At 43.5% G+C, this 20,823-nt stretch overlaps 1 protein-coding gene across 1 annotated transcript; it reads right to left on the minus strand.

Moving 5' to 3' along the window:
• Positions 1–13,528: 13,528 nt before the first annotated feature.
• On the minus strand, positions 13,529–16,941 carry LOC133886655 (dol-P-Man:Man(5)GlcNAc(2)-PP-Dol alpha-1,3-mannosyltransferase-like). The gene is made up of 13 exons (XM_062326407.1): positions 16,768–16,941; positions 16,642–16,676; positions 16,401–16,538; positions 16,207–16,275; positions 15,857–16,014; positions 15,697–15,763; positions 15,563–15,616; positions 15,008–15,096; positions 14,764–14,880; positions 14,447–14,553; positions 14,272–14,350; positions 14,102–14,158; positions 13,529–13,931 (listed from the first exon to the last, which is right to left on the minus strand). The coding sequence occupies exons 1-13, from the start codon at positions 16,916–16,918 to the stop codon at positions 13,781–13,783; spliced, it is 1,272 nt and encodes a 423-aa protein (XP_062182391.1). The 5' UTR covers positions 16,919–16,941; the 3' UTR covers positions 13,529–13,780.
• Positions 16,942–20,823: the final 3,882 nt, after the last annotated feature.

Here is a 20,823-nt window from a genome sequence, read left to right on the forward strand (position 1 = left end):
TCGGGAGCAAGGCAGATGTTGGGGATATTCCTGAGATGCAAGCGATGGATGTAGCCGATGAGGGGGAGCATATCCCTAGCATAATTGAAGAGATGGAGTTGGAGGATCAAGAGCTGGAGGAAGCTGTTGCCGATGGGGATTCATCTGACGAGGAGGGTAATGCTCCAGTGTGTGCAGAGTGGAGGGATCATGAATTTTCAAAGCTTGTGGTTAGTGAGGCTGATCGGACATCGTGGCAGTATCATGAGAACGAGGTGTCTCAGGGTGCTATATACCATACAAAGGAGGCTGTTATTGATGCAGTTAAATTCTAATCGATGTCTCTTCGGAGGCAGTTTAAGGTTGTTAAATCCAGTAAAAGGAAGTATAATGTGAAGTGTTTGGTGGCTCAATGTCCTTGGCGGGTGCACGCATTCAAAGGGAAATGAGTAGACTACTGACAGTGCTCAATAGTCGGGGAACATAATTGTCACGTTGAGAAAATAGAGTTCGCCTACCGGAACCTATCATCTGCATTTATTGCTAATGTTATGTATGGGAAAATTATGGACAACCTAAGGTATGAGCCACGATCAATAATCCGTGCTATTGAGCAAAGATTTCAGTACACAATAAACTATGCGAAGGCATGGAGGGCAAAACAGAAGGCTATTGAGACGAGGTTCGGAACATATGAAGATTCATATCACAATTTATCTCATCAATTAGCCATAATATGTGGAAGGAACCCAGACAGTTACTACGATATCAAGCATTACCCATCCAATGATGCGGAGTACAGTGGGAAACGAGTATTGCAACGTGCTTTCTTTGCATTCGTTGCAACCATCAAAGCATTTCGGTACTGTCAACCCATCATTTGCTTGGATAGGATATTCCTGACTGGGAAGTACAAAGGACAGATATTGTCTGCAATTAGGGTCGACGGTAACAACCAAGTCCTGCCACTAGGGTTTGCCTTCGTGGAGAGTGGGAATGGGGACAACTGGTATTGGTTCTTTGAGCGGGTGAAACATACTATTGTTCTTGACTAGCCAGATGTGTGTCTGATTCATGATAGACACACAGGGTTGTTGCAGGCTTTGCTGGATATGCAACATGGGAGTGTTCGACGGGTTGTTACAGCACAGTGGCCCGACCTGAAGAGCAGGTGGTCCATGCGCCATATGGGTGTGAACTTCTTCAGACAGTTCAAAAACAATGAGTTGATGAAGCTTTTCAAAAAATTGTACAGTCAAAACTAGCAACGGAAGTTCAAGAGCCTGGGGGGCTTCAGGTGTTGGCGCAGCAACAGTTGTATCTTTGCCCTCAAGCGTGAAGCTGCGATACGTCGTCATGCTTGATTTTCGATCGACAAACAATGTCGCAGAATATGAAGCAGATCTCCTTGGGCTTCGTAAGATGCGCGCGCTTGGCGCCCGAAGGATACTGGTCAATACAGATTCTAAGGTGGTTGCATATTAGATTGACAAGACATTCCAGGCGAATGAGCCAAAGCTAGTTAAGTATATGGCAGTAGTGTGAAGCATGAAAAAGCATTTCATGGGGTTCACAGTCAAAAGCATATCAAGAAATGACAACTTTGAGACTGACAACCTCGCCAAGGCTACGGCGCAACATCTACCAATCCCGTCGGATGTCTTTTATCAGAACTTGAAAGTGCCAGCTGTTGAGACCCCACCACAGGCGGCACGTGGTGTCACTATTATTGAGAGCGAAGATTGGCGCTCCCCTATAATGGCTTATCTTCAGGGTCACTAAGAGCCAGAAGATCATGTGGAGGCGAAGCGTATTTCGCAAACTATAAAATTGTGGGGGCTGATTTGTACAAGATAAGAGTTTATGCACCAATGCTTCGGTGCATATCCCAGGCAGAGGGGCAAGAATTGCTGAGACAAATACACGAAGGACTGTGTGGCTCACATATCGACACTCGAGCACTTGTCGGGAAAGCGTTCAGACAAGAGTTCTTTTGGCCGAAGACCATCTTTGATGCGGAATCCATAGTCCGAAGCTGCGAAAGAAGTGTCAATATTCGGCCAAGGGCTCTAACAGGCCTTCGACAGAGACACAGCTTATTCCGCCGGTCTGGTCTTTAATGTGATGGGGGATTGATATTATTGGATAGTTACCGGCTGCTGTCGGAGGATGAACTCCACAAGCGGAGATCCGGAGGGACCTCCTTTGAGATTCGGCCGGGGGATAATTCTGAATCTATCTCGTATGTGAAATAAATGGGAGTAAATGAGATGCAGGCGGGATGGATGATCGGATGCTAGTGGAAATAAATGCTCAGGGGATTTTAGACAGGTTCGGACCGCACGGAGCATAATACCCTACTCCTGTATGTATGCTATAAATGCACTGGAAATACCTTTCTGAGGATCTCTTGTGTTACAAGGGTTTTTGTCTAAGTCTAGAGCTTCGTGTGTCTTGATCTTCGTCTATGGGGCTTCTTGAACTTCTGTCTTGGAGCACCTGTTCGACCTCTGTCGACCTCTTCTTCTCCGGGGAGCCCGTTCCTTCTTATACCCCGTCGGGCGGCCTAGCATGCCCAGAAAGAAAGACGCGAGTTCCAAGGTGCCATAAATGGAAAGCAACCATCATGGGCTGCAGCTTGACGTTACGGGAGAGGTTGAAAACGCGCCCCCGTCCGGTCCTGTCGTTATCATCCCGCTTTTCAGCGGGTGCAGCAAGGAGGGCTCACCGGGCAGGCACCGAGCAACCCCGCGTGCCCGCTCGGTCCGAGCGAGCCTGACACAGCAGAGCGGCAGGCGATATGCCTCGAGCCCTGCGACGATATCCCGAGGTACGCCGGATGACGCGCGATGGGACCCGCCGCATTAAATGTCCCCACGCCTCCCTGCCAGACAGTGGCAGGGACTGACAGCAAGCGTGTGGGGAGTGGTTGGAAGTGACAGGCCACACTCCCTCTTAAATGCAGCATCGGACCTCTCACCAATTGACACCTTACCGCTGAGCCCTTGTGGGGTCCACCGGCAAGGGGCTTTCTCAAGTCCTCGAGGAACTCTGGGTGCTCAGGGACTACTGTTCATAGACCCGAGCACTCTCTCTCGGATATGCCTTTTCTTGGTCCTCGAGGAACTCGGGAACTCGGGGACCACTGTTCATGGCCCCGAGCACCCTCTCTCGGAACTTGGCTTCTCGAGCCCTCGGGGAACTCGGGTACTCGGGGACCACTGTTCATGGCCCCGAGCACCCTCTCCTGGAACTTGGTCTTCTTGGACCTCGGGGAGAAGTCCCCGAGGGAAGGCGCCATGTGGCACTCTGCTGTCCTGGCCTCGGGACTCGGGGACCTCTGGTTCCCATGTCACCGACAGCTATGCCCCGGGAAATTTGTGTTATGCTGTCATCATAATACAATACTTCTTCAAATGGGTGGAGGCAATACCGCTGGTGAACATAACATCAAGAAATGTACAAAAGTTAATCCAGTAAAAGGTTCTAAAAAATTGCTTGGAGACCGAGAGCATGAGACCTGTCTACAAAAATGTTAATCCAGTAACAGCAATGCTCGAAACTAGAGCAGAAATGAGATGCTGCAGTGCATATTGACTGTGCGGCCTAACAACGTTGCATGCAGAGCAGGGCTGGCATCCTAAGGAAGCAGCTGCGCCTGTGCCTGTACCATTGAATAGTCTCAAGTCGAGCGGGCATGGCGTTGCTGCGATACAAGCAGATTGTGAGCAGCAAGCAGTGCCAGCCGTGCCACCGGCGCAGGCAAACTGCCAGATTGGCACCACCACTAGCCACTTCTGGGTGCAGTTCTGCCGCTCCATCCATTTCACCCCTAGTCCGAGTCTAACGCCCAGCTGCAAAACCACAAGAAACCTTCCCACTTTTCCCATTCCGACTTCGTTTGGCAAGGCCAGGAATGGCTGGGATTGGAACCCAAACCAGTGTAAAACCTCACCTGTAGTTGTAGGTAATTTTCTGGTCTAGCCTAACTTAGCATTTGGATGGGCGTGGGTGGGGAAGTTTTAGACCCTATCCAACTCAACTCACATGGAATCGAGCACCTCCTCCTTAGATGTGTAAACTGGTGAATCTAAGGAGATCCACCTATTCTCTTTAGTTTAGTTAACTACACTAGTTTTCTAAAAATTAATTTAATTTAAGAAAAATAGTGTCATTAGTTGAATTAAAAATGGTTGGTAGGTATTCTTAGGTTCACCGATTTGCCCCTCTATTGCTCCTCTAGGATCCATACGGTCATCTTGCCCTCTATTGAGCCATCATCTTCAACGTCCCTACCAATTTTTGGGTCAACGGCGCCATCACATTGCTTTTTGTGGCCGAGCTCCTCCCTGTGAGCTACCCTACAGCGCCTCACCGCCTCCTACGGTGTCTTGTTGCTGCACAGCGGAGGAGGTAGCTCCCCACACCTGTTCGGCCAACAAGGGTTCACGCCTGTGCCGTATGGAAGTCGGTAACAGTGCTCGCCGATGAGGGCATAAATATGAGAAGCCACCTCCTCATATGACACCTGGATAGCCCAGTAGAAGCCACCATCTCATGCGCACGTTGAGCGTTCCATGAAGTGAGTAATCAACGATGACAACGTTGCAAAGCCATGGAGTTTGTGTGGGAAAATGAACCTTAGGCTGCGGGGACTTCTTGGAGGCGTCGACAACTCAAGGATGGCTATGGTGATGGTTGTGGTTGGAAGGTCATGCTCGGCGTCGTAGGTGCTATTGTGTTGTTGTTGGTGCCATTACAGATTAGACTCCTCATCGCTCCTTCCCGTGTGAGAGCATGTGTCGTCGCTGCCACCACATGAGCGTCGAACACCAAGGCTAGCTGGACCTAGCCACGGGTGCCACCGCCATTGACCACAAACTATTGTGTGCTCGCACTTCACCATCAGCCCCGTCTCTCTAACGTAGACGAGCACACGCCACCACCATCGAGCCTTCGCCACATCTGTGGATTCTTCGATGACTGTTCTTTCGTCTTCCCGATATCAAACATCTATCTTTCTCACGATTTGATTTAGATTGATCACCACTGAGATTTTCCTTGTTCTCGGAATTATTGGATTGTGAATGGATAGGATTTTCCATTCGCTACAATTGGCAAATGCATAGAGGAATTGCTCTTGTAGCGTGCGATTTCCCAACATGGATTGAGTGGCGGGATTGATCCACACGGGGAGCTTGTTCCCTAGCATCCAAACGAGGCCTCCTATGCAGACGAACAGCTTTGCGAGGGATTTGCGTAAAACCTCCGTGAGATTCCCGCGTTCCAAACAAGCCGCACGACGAACGGAAGCCATTCTGGTTGCCATGTCCCCAAATGGAATCGAGCGTGTTCATATCATATCAATCCTACATGAACCTTGCATGTCCTGCAATATTCTCAACAGTCATACGTTCCAAACAGAAGAGTACATCCGGGGATAATTGGGAGCTTCTCAAGTATCAACGACTCGTGAGGTTAAAGCGAAATGTGATACGACCAACCACGGTAGCAGCCAAGCACTGCACTGCACATGGAGGTGATCTTCCTTTCTGCGGTTGGCTTGCCGCCTGCTACTAGCATAGGGTTGAGAAAAAAATTTCGGTATAGTATAACTAGTTTATCGGTTTTTTTTAATTTTGTTTAACATATCTGATAAATCATATTTATTGGTGATCTTTGATAAATCATATTTATTGGTAAATAAAAATCTAGCATAGACTCAATCTCAAATTCTCAATCTCAATCAACCGGAGCAGTTAAAGTGAAAAGAGAGGGGCGCCTCAATTATTTATAGCTAATCATCGCCATGATTTCCTCCCCGCGTGTTAGATTACTTCCACCCAGATCTCCGAGTTGTAGCTAGCATCAGACAGGAGGAGTCCTCTCCAAACCGATAGGGGGCCAGCTAACAACGCCTGGCCCGTCCGTCCCCTACTGCCAAGCATGCATCATCGGTCTTGTTTGCTTTATTGCCTCGGATTCTCGTAACGAAAATTATGAGGAAACAGTTGTTGCTTTCAGTTCAGAAAGAAAACAGTTGTTGCTTTCAGTTCAGAAAGAAAACAGCTGAGAACCAAATCTGAGCTTGAATGGTCAATGAATGTAAGATTACTGTGTTATATTTCTATTAGGAACTAAATATTATGTTTGCTCTAGTTGTATCTTATTAAGACGATTTTTTTTCCTATAGTGAATGATATGCCTATCTACAGCGAGGTGTATACTGTGATTTTATTAATTTTTAAATTTTGCATCTTCGATCTTGAGCGGACGCTATATGAGTGTGTAATGATATGAGTATGTATATGTATCAGCGAAGCTAGCGTTCTAGCCTTGTTGCTGCATCAGCATGCCACGACGACCCAAACTCCGACGAGCGAGACCAGAGCATCGTCGATCTTTGTCACCTCGCTCGGGGGTGGTGAGTGGTGAGACAAGACAACAACACCCCCACGCGCTCGCCTCCAGCTTAGCCATTATTCTACGCCGGCGCCGACAGGGACGTGAGCGTACCAAACAGTAATCCTCGTCGGGCCGAGCCGGCGGATTAATTCCAGCCAATAGCGAACGGTCGCCGAGGCAACAGTGACCGCCGTACCGCTCGAGATTTAACAAACTCGCCAGAGAAGTTGGTGCTTGGTGGTGCGATCGGTCTCTCTCTCTCCCCTCTGCGCCTCAAGACACGCGCCGCGACAAGCGGCAAGGCGCCGGCGTGCGTACGAGAGACCGAGTCGCGTCGCTGTTCGCTCGCCACGCCTTGCTTCGGAGACCGTGGCAGGCAGCGCGTCGTCGGGGGAGAGGACGCGCCAGCGCCCAGCGGGAAGGGAGGAAGCCAAGCTGCAGGGAGACTGCACGTGACTCTGCCTGCACCCTGCCGTACAAAGCCGGCCCAGCCTTTTCGGACCTCTCTGTTTTTTAATGTACACGCTGATAGGCGGCCCGGCCCGTAGCACCTACCAGCCGTTTTGGATGGGCCCACAAAGACTCCTATGTGGGCCTTCGTGTCCACTTTGGGTGGCTCCAGGGGCATCCAGCCCAAACACTGGAGATGCCCAAAGTTACGGACTCCATTCTGCAGATGCTATCACTGGAGATTTTTTTTATATATATTTGAAAAATAAAAAAATATAAAAATAAATGTCCGTTTGAAAAATTGCAGAACTAGACTACTACAACCCTTGCAGCGGGTGACAGGTTTAAAAATAAAAAAATGTTGCATTCTATTGCTCTCAAACACTATCGAAATAGTCATAAAAATTCTCAAAAAATTTAGTAATATAGAGGATACTATGGTCTAGCTCTACAAAAATTTTAGATAAAAATATGATATGTACAATAAGAAAAAACAAATTTTATTATACATGGTCTGACAATCTTTGGAGAGCTAGACCATTCTGCAAATGCTCATCACTGGATGCCATGCCACACCTCACTGAAAGCAGGCAAAGACATGACTGAATATGATGAATATAATGGGCTGTACACATTTCTCCATGGACAAAAAAGTGTGCATAAATGCTAGGGATAATAGCTTGTTTAAATAAGCTGTTGATCTAAATTTTTTGGGAGATTGCTCTGTCATTTTTTGGGACACGGGTGCGATCTAGTTCTGAATAATATGATCTTCGGGGTGTACAGAGTAAGCAGAATCTGCACTTAGTTTTGCAGGATGCAGCATAGGGACAAGGAACTACCAGTATTATCTACTTGTTTACTTGGTGCGATCTAATTCTGAATAATGTCATCTTCGGGGTGTACAGAGCAAGCAGAATCTGCACTTAGTTTTGCAGGATGCAACATAGGGACAAGGAAGTCTGAGGAAACCAACTTTCCAACGGAGAATGCTTGAGCCTAAGGACCAGGGTGAATAAAGCATAACAGGGGAAGTGCAGCAATACCACCACCAAATACCTGCAATGAGATACCGTTTATCGAAATCACAATTTGCAACAGAAAGCTGACAACTTGAAACAATACCGGCATATGATAGAGAGAGCATGATATAATCCGTAACGAGTTCCTTTCCTACTTGAGTGCTAAATGAGTGCAATAACCTAAACTATTCACCAGATTAGGTATCAAATTTGTTCCGCTGATATTTCCATTATGTATTCTTTCACCTGTTCATGTATACAAATACTTTCGGCTTACATTGCCCTGAAAAGTAGCACTAAAACCTGAACACTATAAATGCCTAAGGCAAACCAAAAACAAAAATCTGGTAGTAAGGGCATCCCTAAGGGATTTCCTTCGCGAACGAGAATCCCTTAGCAAAGGTATTTTTTTCTCTTCAGTACTTCAATGGCTTCACAGTTCTCGTCACAAAGGGATTCTCAAGATCATTCACTAAAGGATAAGATTATCTCTTCTTTTCCTTCACGAATTCCTTCGAAGAAAAACTATTGGAGATGAGAGAAAATAAAGAGAATGAGAACATAAAGGGGAATCAAGAAGGAAACGAAATAAAACAATATGGTTATGGATGGTCTAACGGCTCACTATCTGACTTCAGAAGTGGTCCATTCTAGATGTCATTAAATAATTAGATATTCTGTTTCCCTCCGAAATTTCAACAAAATTTTAATCTCTACTCGTTGCCATCCACCACCACACTCTTCGATGAGAAAGAGGGGTGGGGCGGCATGATGGAGAGTTGGAGAAGTGGAGGGGTGATAAGCAACAGAGCGAGCAAAGACGACCAAAGGTATGCATCGCTTTAGCTAGTATTTGGATCAAGGGTCAGATGGCATGGAATGTGATTGTCCTAGAGGGTTCACACCGATTAATATTTGGTTGGCAGGATGAAATAGATAGTCTATGGCAAGATGATTTTACTTGAAAAACCTAATATGCTACTAAGATCTAGGTAATGATATTTTTCTGGACGGGGTTATGGCCAACCTGACTCTTGGATTAGTTATCACGCCCCAATCAAAAGGAATAAATGAAGGATATAATCATGTCCCCCTTCTACCTTGGGGTTTTGAATCTTATGATCATGTCTATGCCTCTGGTCAACGCCCCCGAGATAAACATTCGAACAATGTTGTGATTTGGATTTTCATTTAAAGAGGAAAAGAAAGTATCTACCTATCAAAAGAATGTAAAATGCTATTATGAATGCTAGCTGGATCAATATAATGTTTGTTCCCAACCGTCCAATCCACACTACGATTCTTTTTCGGTTAGGCCTTAAAATCTCATAAAACCTTGTAATTTACTACACCTTTACTGTTTTCCAGCCCATATATATAAGATAAAAAAATATAATATCTTTACGTGTGTTTTCACACCAAATATTTGTGCATCCAAACAAAATGTACAAAGCTCCAGATTCTGATGTCCAGCAAGAAAATGTGAGATGGAATGCCGCTTACACACATAAATTGTTTCTATATTCCTTGCCATGCAGCCTACATAAGGAAAGACTCATGGATCGACCATTGTCATAACACCAATGAAAACACTATAATACCTAGCAAATAAAGTCATACCATTCCAATACTCTGCATCCAACATATCTTCCATTGCAAGCATATCCGCATAACCGTCTCCTAAATTTTGCATAAGGTTGACAGCTTGAGGTTCTCTATGGTTACCTTGTCTATCGAGTATAAAAAAAAGACCTATTGGTACTGAGTTGGACCATATATTAGGAGAGTGGTAGTATATTTTTCTTTGAGAAGAGTGGTATTTACAACATGGTGAGAGAGGAACTGCTCAAGCATTGGCAGGTACTCTTTGATAAGTCTTTCCGTTTTCTATGATCTATGATTATCATTTTCCCTGTTGTATTCATCTTTTATTTCATACTTTTACGTATAATGCTAACAAAGATTATCTGTTTATATAGATGATGATTAGTTGTACTTTTAGAAATTCTCAGCTGCAAAGTGGAAGCTTATTTGTGAGAAAAAAAAATAGATCTATGTAGACCCGCTTTGCCTTGCTGCAAGATGAAAGAAAGTTATCAACCTTTTTGTTTTACGTTTTTTTCATTCTTCCATAAAAAATAGGAAAATTTGCATAGGAGAAAAAAAACCTAGATCTCAGAAAGGTTTGCCCCCTCTGTTACTTTTACCATGGTCTTGCACCTGCAAGTTTTATATGTTTTCATATTTCCCACCGACTCCAGATCTAGGGTTGACTGGCCTACTTGGCACAAGCGTGGGATTCAACTTGGTTCGATTTGTCTTGCGTGGCCTTGGCTTGGCTTGTGGACCGGTGCAATTTGACTTGCATCCCCTCTGTCTCATCTCCCACTCTATTCTCTCATCTCTGCTCGATTGCACAAGCTAGGGAGATGATGGTGACGACGTGACAAACAACATTGCATCAGGGCGGAGTAGGGCATGGTGGTAGATTAAGCCCGATAAGTTTTGATTTTGGGACCGATCAGTGGGATTTGGTGTGTTTCATTTGGATTTGTGTCCTGTATTAGTAGTGGCAGATGCAAAAGAGGTAGATAAGGGGTTACTCCACCTCTCTCTCTCCCTCTCTCCCTCCCTCCCTCCTCCTTCTCTTCTTCCTCTCTCTTTTTCTCTTCCTCTTCCTCTTCCTCATCCATAGTAAAAAATTGTTTGGATGGAGGGGGCGCTCCCCCTCGGTTAAATCCACCCTTGTGTATTAGGGTTTTAATGCAAACCTCTATGAGTTGTAGGTTTTCTTTTTTGCAATTTTCTCTTCTGATCGGATCTTAGCATCCTAGCAACAATGATATAGAAGTTTTTTAGCACGCCAAGTTGGCTACCCCACTTTATATAATATTAACCATTCAATTATTCAATGTATGTTTTAGGTCTTCTTGTACTTCAAAAGGAATTTTCATTTGAAAAAGGAATATTTGTGTGTACACCATTCAGAGCTTACTATTTTGCTTGTGTGCCACGAAAAACTTCCTATTTGTGTGCATACCATTTGAATTTGTATGTCACTGACCAATAGCGCACACACAAATGTCATTGGGAGGCTAGTGACACACACACAAATGCCAGTGATATACACAAATAGAGAGTTGGGATAACACTTGAACAAAGCTGCGAAATCCTAATGGTGTATTTGGAAATTTTGTGTTGATCTCTCTTGACCACGTGGTTTTAAACCCCGACTCTCTAGGTGATTTCCATCCAATACAAGACGTACATGGCATTTATGCTAATTATGGGATTTCCAAGTATTTCCATCTAAACATAGTACATAAATTACGTTTTTTGCAGAGAAGAAATGTTGAAGCAATAATCCGGAGGACACCACCGCACCTGTTGAACCAACATAACAGAAAGCATTTCAACACGAAAGAGTCAACTTCCACAATCCATCTATTCGGTAGTTCTAGCATAAATCACACAAAGACAAGTGATGGAAACTATGATCATCTTGGCTCTCGCCCTATGTCCCTTGGTGGCTCAAGTTCTCTGCCACAAAATCATGGCATATATACCGGAATTGTGGCTCAAGAGGGACGAACTCAGGGGTACCTATACTTACCAAAGCTTGCGCCAATTATCCCAAAGACTTTAGCAACTTCAAGTTCATCTTGTGAAGAAGGTACCCTTTAAGGAAGATTAATTGTTCTTTTGCGATTGACCGTTCGTTCTATTCCACCAGAATCATGTGTCATATGCACATTATTTTTGATACTTCGATATGTCGGTTGAAGTTTTTCGTGTTTGTTTTGTTTATTCTGTTTACACATTAGTCCTTATTTAATCTGCAGAAGTATTTTTCCCATCAATATGCTATATGCAATGTTATGTTGGTTTCAATTGATTAGGGACCCCTATGGCCAACGACAACCCCTCTGAGCACCTAAGGTCATTACTTGGAGGAAACAAGCCAGTTGGATCAAATTCAAGAATAGAAGACTACCAGCTACCTCATCAGCTATCCAGTGTAAATACTTGAGAAACACCTTTTTCATTTGTTTAATACAAAAATCTTTATATGAATCATTTGCTGATGTGCTTATAATTGTTTTAGTTCTACCCTGTTGTTCCTCACACAAATGGTGGCAACAACTGGAACCACTTCCAGCACCAGCAACTGGCTCACCACCACTGCAACCAACCAGGAACAGACGAGCAGCTACCACTGCCATCCTACTTGAGCTCACAAAACACCACCAGCAACACTGCACACACCAGGCCGACCTCGTCCTCGGTTCTTGGCAAGCGCCCTGCCACGAGCAACCACCCTCCCCAGAGCTTCTCCCCGCCACCGTTGTCACCGCCTACCTACATCGACCACATGCCTCAGTGCAGGGTCGAGACCGACGAGCTACTCAGTCTGGTTCAGTCGTTCGGGACACCAGAGTTTCTTTCCAACTTGGAGAAGGTTTTGGGGCCAGGAAGCTCGCCGTATAAGCCTCGCCATGATGCTACAACTATTGCCCCGGTAGGCGGCAATAGCACTGTGTCTGCACCAAGCTTGCTTCTTGGCTCAGGAAATAGCAATGGCGATGAGAAAGAGGAAGGAAAAGAGGTGCGCTCGTACTGGGACTTATCTACCGTGGCTAAGACGATGGAGCCCATGAAGAAGCAGAGGCTGGAGGCAGATCAGTCTTTGCCTGAATTGACACTGGGCTTGGATGGACAGGGTTGCTCAAAGAACACCATGCAACGTCGTCCCTGAAACTGACCACTTAAGGGTCTGTTTGGAAAGGTGGTTTTGGGATCAAAATCCCTATAATTTAGTACAAATTTGAACTAAATCCAAAAAAGTCCCAGGCCATCCTTGTCTTACAAACATACCCTTATTGGGAGACTGATGTCTCATGAGCAATAGCAGATCAACGATAGAAGAGAAATTTCAGTTATGCTTATTGCTTTTTTTTACTTTGCAGAATCAAACATGCGCATTGCGCATGACAGTTAGATGCATTGACTTTTACCTTTGCCTTATGAAGAATGCTGGATTTATGAAACAGATATGATGTGTTCTTTATTGCTTGTTATGGTGTTGAATACCTGTATTGTGTTGTGTTAGTATGTATGTTTTGTTTTAAGGCATTTTCTTTCAGTCAGATGCGCGCCCAACAAGGTAATTGTTCTGCAAACTGATGTTTATATAACTTTATGTAGTGCCGCTTGTGTATAAAAAGTTATATTTCTGGCCATGGCCATGTTCAGAAGACAAGAGTTATAAGCTGCGCTTAAGAAGCTTAAGGCCCATAGCTATGTTTATATAACATGAGCATGATTACAAGAATAAGGCTAGGGAAAACTCTGAGGCCCTGTTTGGAACGCAAGAATTTCAGGAATTCCACAGTAAATAGTGTAATTCCCTCAGGAATCCAGTGAAATTCCTGTGTATGAACGGGGCCTGAATTTTCCTTTTTTTTGGTGCATATGTTCTTCTCTGTTCAGCAATGCCATAGAACATACAGGATGTGCTTCTATCCTCCTCTCTTGTATTTGATAATTATTTTATCAATTTTCCAATTACTCTGTAATGTTCCTTGATAACTGAGAGATGATGGACACTTTCGAGTTAGGAAAGTATAACATCAGTGGCTAAAGGACACCAGGAAGTTGATAAAACAAGATAATTCGAGTAGCTATTTTCATCTCTGTTAAGAAGTTACACATGGTACATATTTGGTATGTCTGGGACTATAAATGCTACTCCAGAAATCTTGGGCCGACTAGAGTATTGGCATGCCAAAATATATCTCTGGATTTCCAGAAGCCCTTGACATTGTTGTTTATATTGGTACAAAAAAAATGACTACTGCAACATCAAAAGATTAAACAATTCTGCAGGGAAGCCTCATATTTGCCTTGCTCAACTTGTTAATATGTTAAGTCCTTTTATTGATATAGGGGTACTCAGTAGGTGAATACCATATACCGAACAAAATGGAGATGTGCAAAAATAGCAAAAGCAGCGATGAATAGGTCGTAGAAGGATAAATATTCCAGCAGAGTTCCACACCGAGAAAAAAAATGATCCTGAGAATGAGGGGCAGTGAAATGAGAGTGGAAACCAAGTGGATCAATACTAGAAAGAAAGCGCTATTGAGAGAATGCATTTAATCTTCATAAAAAGGAAGCAAACATTTCTATCAACATGGATATGCAATTTGTTCAAACAATTCCAAGCATGAGGTGTGGTCCATTACCTCAAAGGTGTTGGAAAATGTGTTTTCCACAAAAGAAGAGGCAATGAATAGAAGTACCTGCAAACATTAGGAAAAAAACAAACTTATTTTCTAGCATTCACAAGCAACAGCCTAAATATATTGAGAACTGCACTTTAACAACTACAGCACAGAGGGCATCTTGTACTTACCATGAATAGAATTGGTAATGTAATGATCGGGCGCACACAATGCCGATGAAGTTGCCAACAAACATAACAGTTACAATATCTGGATTCAAGTTGTAACTATCTGGTTAGCCCAGCAAAACTAAAACAAAAGAGATCCAAATGCTATGATAAATTTGAGTATTATGGTCAAACATACGTTCTTTACTGAGAGGTGATGGTCTGGGCTTGCAGGAAATAAGTTGTTGAATTGATGTAGCGTCTTTAAATCTCAAATGCAAGAAATCGAATAGGCCTTCTTCATGTCTGTCAACAAAAGTAAAAGGATATTATGCAATGGCAAGACCACTATAAAAGATCCTAGCATTTTCCCGAAATTACTGTTGTCGACATCAGGTAAAAACATGTAAATATTCTTAAAAGAACAGAACATACTGAGAACTGGCATATTCAGATTGGACTATTGAGATGAGTAAATATCTCAACCAACTGATTACGCCCAACCTGAGTACTCACTTTAACCACTTGTAGTGTGCAAATACCATAAGGGTAGTGAGGTGAAGAATCAGTAATGCAACAGCAAGCTCTTTAGATACAAACAACTTCTCAGGGACAAATTTAAAGTTGACAGACCTGAAAAACATAAAATAATTAACATTGTGCATAATACAAACTGCAAAGCCACAGCTAGGGGTGTGATACATAGTGCATAATGCTGCTGCAGAAATGGTTCAAAATTCAAGAAATATTATATAATCACCAGAAATGGATGAAGACACGGCCGAGATTGAATGCTCTTGAGATGTACTCAACTGGATGTGGCAGCAAAAATGGCAAACCCAACAAAACCTACAGACGGGAAATGCAAATCATTAACATCAACAGTGAGATACCATATATCCATCTAACCACTATGTTTCCCTCAGGCTACATTCTGAGATCAACAATCACTAACTTTTCCATCACAATATCAATGTCATGTATGCAATCTGATATGCTAGAAATGGTCCGCAATTAATTTGCATTTATTAGAAGATCTATCATAATAAAAGGTGCGATGAGGGGTGAATTTAATCCTTTGTGACACACTACTGGGAGACATCACTATGATTTGAAGTTCAAAAATAAAGGCATTACATAAGACCTAGCAGCATTCAATTTGACAATATCTATTTATCAAATAGAATAACTTGTACTAGCAAGCTAGAAGGAAGTGCCAAGCATAGCACGGCCAAACTAAGATAATATATGGTGCTAAGAAAACCATTCGACAAACATATAAATGGAATAAGATGAGTTAAAAGACATAATGCACCTGTACTGCAGCAGCTCCTAACAAGGCAAAGAAGACTCCTTTGATGCTCATGGTCTGTACCAACAGTTTAGTAAGGGTAACAGTTGGCAGCAAAAAAAGGTGTAAGTAAGGAACAAAACCTGGTGCAGTTGTACCTTCAACATCAGTAGAAGCAAAGATGGGGCAAAAAGAAGGACATTCATCTTAATTGAGACAGCCCCGCTGCAGGAATAGTTTCTACCTTTCTGGTAATGGTAGGTCATCTTGGTAAAACAGTGGGTGGAAGCAATGCTATGTCATACTGTTGGTAAATACCTGAAAACTATTAGACCAAGGAACCACTTGTGATACATAATCAAAACCATGGCAGCATGGAGCAATGTCATAGCAAAGCAATCGTTGAAAAGGCGGAGCACAAAGATGGAGTGGACTCTCTTGGACAAGCAAAGCAAACCTAAAGCCCACCATGGAAGCTGTCATCATCATTGAGAAATAGGGAGGGGTCAGAAATAGCATTAGGTAAACATCTATAAGAACAATGAACATCCCCGATGGAGATTTTCCCTCGTTGAACTAAACAAACGATTGTTCTAGATGAGGATTGATGAAACTAGAGCGAAATTAGAGAGAGGGGTGGGGGGGGTTTCTAAGTTTTGCATCCGTACCACTTCAGTCTTGACGTAAAGTAACAGAACAAGGCTCAGGTTGACAATGTACAGGATGCCGAACAAAATCTGCAAGCAATTAGACGCAAGAACTCATCATGCTTAGCACAGTTGAGCAGCCGACCACATGAGGGGTGATGAGGCAACAGAGCACGCAAGTTGATGGCGGTAAACAAGTTTAGTTGTGAAGTGACCTGAGCAGGAAAGACTTGGCCGCCGGTGATGAACCTAATGCTAGAGTAGACGTAGAGGAAGCCAGCCGGGTAGACCAGTGGCCCCGTGTCCCCCTCGATCTTTGTGTAGTCCCTCTCTCCCTCCAGGAAAGCATCCACCTTTCGCACCAAACACACACCAGCAGTGGCCAAGATCACACCTTTATCCCAAATTCGAAACTCTTAACCCAGAAAAGAAGAAGTTGGCAATCTGTGCTAGTACCTGAGACATGTAGGCGTCCCAGTCGATCTTGGTGTCTGCACGTTGAAGCAACGAAATTGCGGGTAAGATGCCGGCAATGAAGAGAGATAGAGAGCTTGACAAGGCTTTGATTTTGAGAGTACGGACACAGGACGAAGGCGATGATGAGGGCGACGAGCGCGGCGTCGGCGAGCAGCAGGAAGGCGGCGAAGTAGAGCGGCCTCCGATTGAGCGACCCAGCCGGCCTCTCTGCCGCCACAGTAGCCGTGCTCGCGGCGCGCTTCTCCACCCGCGCCATGTTCGCCGGCGAGCTTACCACCGGGCGGCAGATCCAGGAGGAAGACGAGCCGATGAGCCCCCACCCACCCAACTCCCGCCGAAGCGTCCGCCCCGGTTCGGCGGGCCGTGCCAGGCCTTCACTGTGGTGCAAAGTTTGGCTCATGGGCCTCGCGGCTGCTCAAGCCTAGTAACCACGGCCTTTGTAGGACCATGGATTGTAGGCCGAAATCTGTACCCATTTTTAGCCCATTTCGGAAACGGCTAGTCGTCTCCTTCCGGCAACCGGTCCCCGTCGAGCACGCATCATTCATCCTCCACGAACGTTTGTGTCTTCTACTGGAGATTTTTTTTTATAGAAAACTAATGGATCCTGGTGACTCTTATGATCACACCAGAATGATTCTATGCCTTTCTGTTTTTGGATTTTAATGATTGGAGGAATCTTGACACGTTATAGTTTGGAAGCAGGGTTGGGTTCTGGAGTGCCATGGCATCCAACCTGACCAACCAATCGAGAAATGTCCTCCGCAAGAAACTTCTGGGCGGTGACGAGGTGGTTTTTCTTCCCCATGATTACTAGTAGTATCTTTTGCTTCTTTTTAACCAGCGATTCTTAACAGTAAAAATCATTTTCGGATGACATAAACCTCTTCTCGATAATCACAATTCTGTCCTTTCTGCTTTCTTGCCCTCTGATGCTATTCGTAGAAGGCGTCAAGTTCATCCCAGGATACCTCCACAGCACTGTAAGCGTATGCAAAATTTAGACAAGCAGACACCTATGTTAGCTGTATCATCAATCCCGAATTATGAACTAATCAGATGGTACAAAATATTGCTTTGGTATGCAGGGCCTCAACCTCCAGGAACTCTGTGTGAGAGCAGCGCTTTCTGGTTTTTGCTTCCATGGCTATCAGGAGGCGTGAAGCGTGTGGTTATGATCGTCTCGTCCGTTCCGTTCTTCCAACGCACTAGGTAAATTTGACCGTGCATCTCTCTTCTTTTTTTTCTTCTCATAGCTGCTGCCTGCTGCAGCTTCAAGCTCTGACAATGGCTCAATAAGTGAACCTATACTACCTCGCAAATAAAAAAGTGATACCTATACTGACCGAGTTATTCATTTTGTTTTCTCCTTCTCTTTTTCTGCATGCAGGAACTGGTGCTGCACTAGGGGGGGGGGTCCTGTACTCTAGGTTGAAGAGAACAAAGCCAAAATATGCATAAGGAGGATGAAACACATTACACTAGTTCTTGAAAAAAATTCTTGTATACACATTTTGAGGTATACAGATTAGATCGAGATATATTGGTAAGGAAATGAATTAGACTCAGTTTCCCACACATTTTGTACTACAAGGGCACAGCCTACAGCAGCTTATTTGCACAGCTGCAAGATTCGTGAATATATTCTCGAATTTCATGAGACATGATGTTTAGACATAAGATACTCAAGACAGCCGCAAGACACAGGAAACGGCGGTTGCAGTCGTCATCGTGCGGTTCACTAAAAAGGATATCGCTCCACATTGAGTCACGAAGTCTTAAGTGCTCACTCATAATTGCTACTTCTCCATCTTTAGATTGACGGGCATCAAACCAAGCATATAACTCATCCCGAGTCTCCCACAAGAACTCTAAGAGCTCACTGAGACACCCCTAATCACCAAAAGCCAGCTAGGTATTGTCAACCACTAAAAGTAACAAGCCAATAGCTTCACTTAACCAAGATCAAGTCTAGACTACAGATAGATACACACTTGCTACTATTCAAGCACTAAAGATGTCCTGAACCTTCAATTAAAACTTTAGAATTCATTCAAGTGCACTCTCTTACTTCTTGATGACACACACAGTGTATGAGCTCTTCTGGAGTCGCGTAGAGAGCCAACTGAAACCAAGTGAGGGGTATTTATAGGCTAGAGATCCAAATTTAGCCATGACCTAATAACCCACTTTTTCTGTTAACACCGGATGATCCGGTGAGTATCACCTCATAATCACCGGACAATCTGATAAGCACAACTTTCAAAACCATATTGTGCCAGCTGTTATTAGCTATTACCGTTGATTATAGTCTGATCCATCCATCTGGTGAGCACACATTTAGCACCGGACCATCTGATCAGTTAACCTTGAATTTCAAATAGTTGCAACCTTCTCTGCAAAAATTGCTCCTGCACTCATTTTATCTATCACCGAACCATCCGGTGAACTGAGAAACTTTAAACTATCCAAAGCAATTTCTCTAAAAAATTAGTCTGGTGGTCTTATTTTTCATCACAGGATAATTCGATGAGTTTAACTTCAATTTCTCTGAAAAAAATCATTTCAGTGGAAATTAGTATGGTGCTATCACCATACTATCACTAGACTATCCAAAGTAACACTTCTCAAAACTTTACCCACTAAGAAAAAGTTCTACTAAATACCATACTTTTACACCAAATCATCCTATGCACTCAATGTCTTCTGTTCTAGGTCAAGAGACAATGATCCGGTGAGAACAAGAAAACACAACATCGGACTATTCAGTGAGGCTAAGTTCACTGAGCTCGTCCAATTCAATTTTTTCTTGAGTTCTAATTTCACGACATCTCAACCATGGGCTTCTATGAGTTACCTAGTGTTAGAATTTCATAAGTGTGCATCAAACCAAGTCTAGACTCAACCAAATCAAGCTACTACTATTAGCTCTTTTTTATAGTACGGTCAAAAAGACTAAGAAAGAAAATTTATACTGCTCTAAGTGTCTTTTATCTTTTTTTAACACTTATAACTAGAAGATTTTTAATCTTGATACACATGTCCTTTGATTGTCTATATAATCAACTTAAGAATCAAGAATACTCAGTCATCATTGTAAACTAAATTTTATAATACCTTTTAAAAACAATTTTGTTAGTCACAATAATACGATTGTCATCGCTGAAACATTTATAACTTACTTAAGGGGTTAAATGCTACAACTGATATGTGACATCTACATAGCAGAAGATAAAAAATAACTGAAATTTTGAGATTTTTGACTTTTCGCTGGCAAATAAAAAAAATTGTATACCAAAATTGAAATCGCTGCTGACGAAGGCCTCGGGCCACAGCTCACACGGCATCGGCTTCTGATGATAAATTTTTTCTATTTTTATATTCCCTTAATCGAAAAATGACAAAAATAGATAACTGTTTTGAAAAGCCCCACATCTAAGTCTACTTTCGCCCATTGCAGTTTTCCAATTTAAGAAATATAAAAATAAGAAAGCTCTCTGATGATGTGCACGTCGCTAGATTTTTATTTTCATCTGGCGACTTGGTATTCAAACCCGATAGACCCGATTGATTAAAAATATGGTTGATTTGGGCAACGGTACTGTGAATCTGATCTTTTTTTGTTTCGTCTGAGCAATGGAACGCGACGGAAGCACGGAGCATCACAGCTCAATTTCAAATATTGACAATGACAACAGGTGATATGATGGACCATTCCAACTAAAACATGGCATCCTCGATGTTAAACATCCCTGCGATCCAAACAAGCCAGTTGTTTGCAATTCGATCTGGCGTCGCACCTGTCTTCAGGAAGAATATAGTTATTATTGTGCACTTGTGTATGTTACGTGCACCTTTCCCTTTTTTTTTCAGCCTCAAACGAGTAGCATGCTTAGAACATGCACTTGTTCAGTAGCATCATGTAGATTTTTCCTCCTTTCGAGATATATGATCCTCTTTATGAGACTTGAGACTGTGCCAACATAATACGTGGCCATTTCCCTGATCGGCAAGAGAGATCGTGCCTTACAAGTTACAACCACTTCACATTGCAGAACCGAACGAAATTTAACAGTTCAGAACTGAACCAGTCGGAGGAGCCGCATCTCCACGAACTGGACACTGACACGACTCCTTACTCATTAGAATGGTTCAACAATC

This window comes from Phragmites australis, chromosome 1 (genome assembly GCF_958298935.1).
Source record: "Phragmites australis chromosome 1, lpPhrAust1.1, whole genome shotgun sequence".
In the NCBI taxonomy this organism is placed as follows: domain Eukaryota; kingdom Viridiplantae; phylum Streptophyta; class Magnoliopsida; order Poales; family Poaceae; genus Phragmites; species Phragmites australis.